This window comes from Olea europaea, chromosome 3 (assembly GCF_002742605.1).
Source record: "Olea europaea var. sylvestris chromosome 3, O_europaea_v1, whole genome shotgun sequence".
NCBI lineage: Eukaryota > Viridiplantae > Streptophyta > Magnoliopsida > Lamiales > Oleaceae > Olea > Olea europaea.
The window spans coordinates 2253820-2260557 of record NC_036239.1 but is presented as its reverse complement, the minus strand read 5'-3'; the positions used below and the strand labels follow the sequence as shown (position 1 = coordinate 2260557).

General features: G+C 37.1%; 1 protein-coding gene across 1 annotated transcript; it reads left to right on the top strand.

Annotated features, from left to right (window-relative positions):
• The first annotated feature begins 4969 nt into the window (after positions 1-4969).
• Positions 4970-6037, top strand: LOC111376815. The gene has a single exon (XM_022999819.1). The coding sequence runs from the start codon at positions 4970-4972 to the stop codon at positions 6035-6037; it is 1068 nt and encodes a 355-aa protein (XP_022855587.1).
• Positions 6038-6738: the final 701 nt, after the last annotated feature.

Genomic DNA, 6738 nt, shown 5'->3' with positions numbered 1-6738 from the left:
ATGTTTAAATATTTATTTAAATTCTTTATGGATATTACTTATTTAATATTTAATTATTTTTTTATTTATTTTACTATTACTTGACATAAAATAAGTAATTAAACTAAATTAGCAAATAATAAATATTTAGATAAATAATAAAACATTTATTTTAAGCATTTTAAAGAATTAATTTTAAATATATAATATACATTAAAATTAAACAATTCAAATAAATAACACAATATAAGCAATTAAATGAAATAATTAACTTCAATAATTAAATGAAATAAATAATATATAAAATCATTTTTTTTTTCAAAAATTACTATAAAAACATGATTTTTCTTGGTATCAAAAGCTTACCTTCTTCAGAGAACAATGACCAACTGGGTCTCATGTTTTTCCTTTTCTATAGGTGCCTGGGTCGACGGCGTTACAGTAAATTTTCTCTTTCCTTACTGTCTTCTCTCTCTTCTTGAAATGGTAAGGGTAAATTTGAGTTTTTCTTGGTTTTCAAGATTTTAAACAATTTTGCCTTTTTTTTTTTAATTGGTCAAAGGGCTCTTTGGAAAAATGGCTAATTGATTTTCCACTGTTCGTATATATGCGTGGGTTACGTTGTGTGCTTGAGTAAATGCATTTTTGGTGGGGAAAGATTGCACGACTGTTCCCTAATTTATCACTCTAACATCAATTTAATTCTTAACTTTTATCGATAATTGAAATGGATAAGTCTAAATGTACATAAATTATGTATATAGAAGTGTTCACACCCCTCACATAGGGATGACAAAAATCCCGGCCCGTCTCGACGAGGCCCCGTCAAGAATGGGGCAAAAAAACTCCCCCCATGAAGATAAAAAAAATAAATTATTTTTAGATAATTTACCCGCTAAAGACTCATTTTAAATTTGTATTTTATTCTCTAATTATAACATAATTCTAAATTTTGAAAATTAAAAAAATGATAAAAAAATTAAACGGGATAACAAATCAGGCAAAAAGTCGCCCCAAACCTGCCCTGCCTCATCTAAGGCAAGGCGGGGCGGGGTGTGGCATTTTGGCTTGCTCTTCCGCCTCACCCCGAATCCGTCCTGCTACCATCACTATCCTCACATGGGGTGGGATGTAACCAAATTATGTACACCAAATACAATTCAATTGAAATTAGGGAAAATTGTAGTAGTGGTCCATAACCTTTTATTTTTTTGTAGATTTTATTTTAACCTTTACTTTGTACCAACCACATTTCCTTTCAAAAATATGCAGTTGGGATTTAAACGAATGGAAACCGTCCATTTGACCATTACTTGACTAATAAAATTGAACTTTGACCAATTTAAAATGATAACTTTGTTATTTAACTATATAAAATAATTAAAATAAATAACTAAAGCAAAATAAAAATAAAAGGAAAAATATTATTCACCTCTTTCTTCACTCTACGCACCCCACGCTATCCCACTCTATCCCACCCAAAACCACCGCCCAAATCAGTGGAATCTTAGAAGATGGCTGGGATTCAATTGCGAAATTCTATGCTTTTTCTTTTTGCTAATCTTAATTACAGTAAAAGCAAATCTATTCAGTCGGCATTCGGTCTCTTTTTCTCAGTCAAGATTGATTTATTCCCATCTCCTTCTTTAGCAAATGTGATTGGCGTGACTTCTCCTCTTCGACAATTTGTGCTTATTCACTCGTGCTCTTGCCGAATCGTTTTACTGGTTCCGCCAGCAGGTTTGGTATTTTCTTTTCTAAGGATGTTGGAATATATATTCCACATCAGCAAAATAATATTACAGATTCCAGAATATTCCTTCCAGTTTCAGCTTCTCGGCTGCCTCCTGTTTTCTCTATAAATACAGATCTTGTATTCATTTTTTTGGTTTGATTGGAATGTGGAATTCCAATCCCTCCTTATGGAGGCTTCATTTTCTCCTTTATGGAGTTTGTCATCCTCCTTTCATGGAGTGATTCATTTCCTCCTATTATGGAGTGATTTCCTCCTTGTATGGAGATGTTTTCTTCCTCCTTTTCAGGGAGTTGATTGTTTCTCCTTTAATGGAGTTTAATTCAAATTTTGTCAATCAATAAATTCTAATAAAGGTCAGAAAAAATGAGTACAGATTGCGCTAGAGCATTCCAGGTTGCGTTCTTCATCTCCCAAGATTAATACCGGATACTTTGGTGGCAATACTTGGAGCAGGAGCTAAATTAGGTAAACTTTTGCTAGAGTGGATTTGGGCGGTGGTTTTGAATGAGGTTGAGTGGGGGCGAAGATGAATAGTATTTTTTCTTTTATTTTTATTATTTATTTTAATTGTTTTATACGATTAAATAGCAAAATTACTCTTTTAGCCTATTAAATTGGTCACAATTGGTTAAAGTTCAATTTTATTGGTCAATTAGCAGTCCATTTAGATCCCAGGTCCATATTTTTAAAAGATTTGAAATTATGGTTGGCACAAAATGAAAATTAGGATAAAGTTTGTAAAAAGTGAACGATCAAGAACTATTATTGCAATTTCCCCTTGAAATTATAGTTTGCTTTCAAAATAGTTATCCGGTCATTTATAGAAGATTTTGACGGGACCGTCATTAGGGCTAATTGTACAATTATAATAAAATTTTGAAAAAAAGCTAATTGTATAGCATTTATTTTTTTATAGCCTCCTCACAAAGGTGAGGTTCGTGATTATTTTAATTGCGAACCCCGCCTATTGCATGTGCGCGCGCTTTAGACCATGCTGTGGAAATTAATGTACCAATAGCATGTTTCTAAAATTTTTAAGATCAAATTGTATTTTTCCAAAGATTGAAGATCAAAATATTGTCGAGGCTATAGACTAAGGTCTGACATTAATATTCATTGTTTTGTGATAATTTTAGGGTAAATTACCGCAATCTTGTCCGTCATCTTTGACCTCTTTTAACAATCTTCACCCATACATTTTTTCTTTTTAGCAAGTTCGTTCTTAACATTAAAATGGAGGTTTTGTCTTCGTAGACAGTTTCGTCGAAAAATCTATTAAAATGATATAAAAGACATAAAAACCAATTATTTAAATATAAAATGTGAAAATTTATAAAATCATAAAATCAAATGTTCTGAATAGGAGAACTTGTAAAGAATTTTGAAAGTATGAGAAAAACGAAAAGAAGAAAATGAAGGCATAGTGAATATTACCTTAAATTTGCATTATTAATAAGATACATTTGCTTTAATAAACATCTTTAGCTATTATTTTAAATTCACTGTTTAATGAGTTTTTTTTTTCTCGAAATATGCATCGCAAAGCTGATCACAAGTTTTTCGAAATGATATCAAGAATTTACATCGACATTTAACAAAATAAAATAAAATAACAACTTATTTTGAAAAAAGAAAAAGAAAAAAATAAAAACTTATTTAAAATAAAAAACTTTTATTTTTGTTTTTCTAAAATTTATTTTATATATATATATATATATATATATATATATAATAAAATAAAATTGGATGACCATGATAACACTAAGTATAAAGTTAGATAACCATTGGTGTATTTAACCCGATTTTGACTCTTAAAAACCATTTCAAGTTGGTACCTGATCATCCCAGAATTACCCCGGTCTCGAACTCGACCACTCTACCCCGATCTTGTCCCCTCTCAAAACTCCCAGTCTGAGGTCGGGACTCTATGTCGTCATGAGGTCTTTTTGACGACCTATGGGAACACAAATTCTACCTAACCTACAATTCTTACCTAGCTAGACTCCCTTTTCGACTCAAACAGTGGTTGAATACTTGGAATAAAATACTAACTCCTTATCCTACATGAATAAGGATCACCCATGGCTAAGTCCTTCTAGGACTCTATCATCAGCACCTATAAATATATAACCCGGGCTCATTCTTGAGGTACGTTTTTCATTATTTCCAGTTGATAGTCTCACGCACTAAATTTCATATCTGATTTAAGTATCGGATGGACGACGACCAGCACACACCTCGTTGCCTTTGTTGCAGGTATTCAAAGATCGTTAGTATTCATCAGGATTCGGAGTTCGATAATCAAGTTCGAGATTTTTCAGGTACTATTTTTTAGTAGCATCATTGGCACCGTTTGTGGGAACCGCTACCAAAAGCCATGGTCAATACACGTTCAGGTCTTCCTCCAACAAGCTCATCCGTTTTGGATAACCCTCATCCTCCTGAGGAACGCCATGTCCCTCAAGAAGAATCGTTGGAGATGCCAGCACCTCCTCAAACTGTTGTTACCGTCAAAGCTTTTGAGGAACTTCGTCAGTAGGTGGCTACATTAACCCAATTGTTAAGCCAGAGAAATTCGCACTCGTCGCATACCCCAACACCCGAAGGTGGTTTTATTGTAGACGTTTGGGCTCGAGTCCGTCGTACAGCTCATGATAACGGCGGGGTTGGAACTTCAGGTTCAAGGTCTGTTACAATGGACTCCGCTGAACTTGCTAGAATTATTCAGGAAGGGATAGCAGCGGGTATGCAACAAAATACTCGGGCAGCAACAGGGTTTACCCTCAATACGCCATTCACTCTGGAAGTCCTTTCGCATCCTCTTCTCGACAGGTTCAAGTATCCTCGGATAAAAGAGTACGATAGGACAACCGACCCCATCAATCATCTCAATGTATACACGGATAACATGAACTTACAGGTTGCACCAGATACAGTAATGTGCAAGGCCTTAGCTCAGACCCTCACGAACGCAGCTAGAGATTGGTTTTCCACATTGGATCCCAACTCTATCGCCTCCTTCTCAAATTTGGCCGATAAGTTCTCCGTTTTCTTTGCAATAGCAAGCGAATCAGAAAGACAGTCGTATCACTCATACAGATGCATTAAGGACCTAACGAGACACTACGCAGTTTCAGGACCAGGTTCAATAAAAAAAGGCTTCAGATCCCTGATCTACATATCACAGCAGCAGTCTCAGCTTTGACATACGCCATTAAGTGTGAAGCATTCAAGATGTCCCTGTCTAAGACCCCACCGAAGTCAGTAACCGAGCTACTAATTCGAGCTAAAACGTACATTAATATGGAAGAAACCATGGTCCCAAAAAGAGAAGTTTCCTCATCAGGAAAGTCTGATCAGAAAAGACCGCACGAGTCTAGTCTGAGACAAGATGTACCTCGGGTCAAGCTGAGACAGGACCCCTCCTCAACCTCCTTTACCCGTTTGAACACCTTGAGGTCCAACATTCTAATGGAGATCAAGGATTCAAAGGAGCTGAAGTGGCCTCCCAGGTTGCGGTCTCCACTCGATACTCGTGATAAGAGTAAGTACTGTGATTTCCATAGAGATCATGGACATGCAACGGAGGATTGTTTCACTTTGAAGTGGGAGATTGAAACTATTATAAAAAGGGGATTTTTGGGCTCTTACATTAGTAATGACAAGCGCCCAAGAAATTATCAGAATAGAGACAAGGACCCAGAGGGTCGGGGAAACAAGCAACCAACCGCAGGTATTATCGATATCATTGTCGGAGGAATATCCTCGGGTGGAGATTCGAGTAGCGAGCATAAACAATATGCCAGGCAGCCTCCAGCCATCTCAAAATCAGACCTTAGTTCTACAGAGGACATCACTCTTGGAACAGGGGACTTGGATGGCATAACATTCTCTCATGATGATGCTCTGGTCATATTGGTCATCATCGCCAACTTTGAAGTTAAGAGAACTCTGGTAGACAACGGAAGTGCGGCTAATGTACTTTCTCATGTAGCCTTTGTTCAAATGGGGATCTCATCGGAACAACTTAGGCTGGTGAAAACGCCTCTCCAAGGGTTTGGAGGTGGGGTTATCACCTCGGAAGATATCGTCGGGTTGCCTTTAACATTAGGGACAGAAGGTAAACAAGTGACGCAAATCACCACTTTCGAAGTTGTCCGTACTCCAATGGCCTACAACGCCATATTGGGAAGACCACTGCTCAATAGAATTCGAGCTATTGTCTCAACTTTCCACTTGGCTATGAAGTTTCCTACGAGTAATGGAATCGGGATAGTTCGAGGCAGCCAAATAGTAGCATGACAGTGTTATGTGACTAGTGTTCGAAAAATCAAGAACGACATGTAAGTTACAGAGCTCGAGCACGAAAATCACGGGAGACTGGCTTCGGTGGAAGGATTGGAGAAGGTCGAGCTCGAGCCTGGAAGGAAAGTGACAATCGGTTGGGGGCTAGATACATCAATCATGTCTGAACTAGTGAATTGTCTCTCCAGCAACATTGATGTATTCGCTTGGAATGTTGAGGACATGCCTGGAATTGACCCAGAGGCTGCAGTGCACAGATTGAATGTAAAATCGGAGGCAAGACCTGTAAAGCAAAGGAAAAGACAATTTGCACCGAAAAGACAAGATGTCATAAAGGAAAAAATCGCTAAGCTGGCAAAGGCACAGTTCATTCGGGAAGTACAGTATCCTGATTGGCTTGCCAATGTAGTTCTTGTCAAAAAGGCTAACGGGAAGTGACGAGTCTGCATTGAATTCACAAATCTGAATAAAGCATGCCCCAAGGACAGTTATCCTCTACTTCGAATTGACAATCTTGTGGACAGCATGTCAGGTCATATGCTGTACAGCTTCTTGGATGCCTTTTCGGGTTATTACCAAATACTCATGACGAAAGAAGACCAAGAGAAGACCTCATTCATGGCAGACTCAGCCATCTATTGCTATAGGGTCATGCCCTTTAGGCTGAAGAATGCTGGAGCAACATATCAAAGGTTGGT

Excerpts from the sequence above, each read along its gene's own strand:
- LOC111376815 (XM_022999819.1), top strand. The coding sequence starts at position 4,970 with ATGTCCCTGTCTAAGACCCCACCGAAGTCAGTAACCGAGCTACTAATT.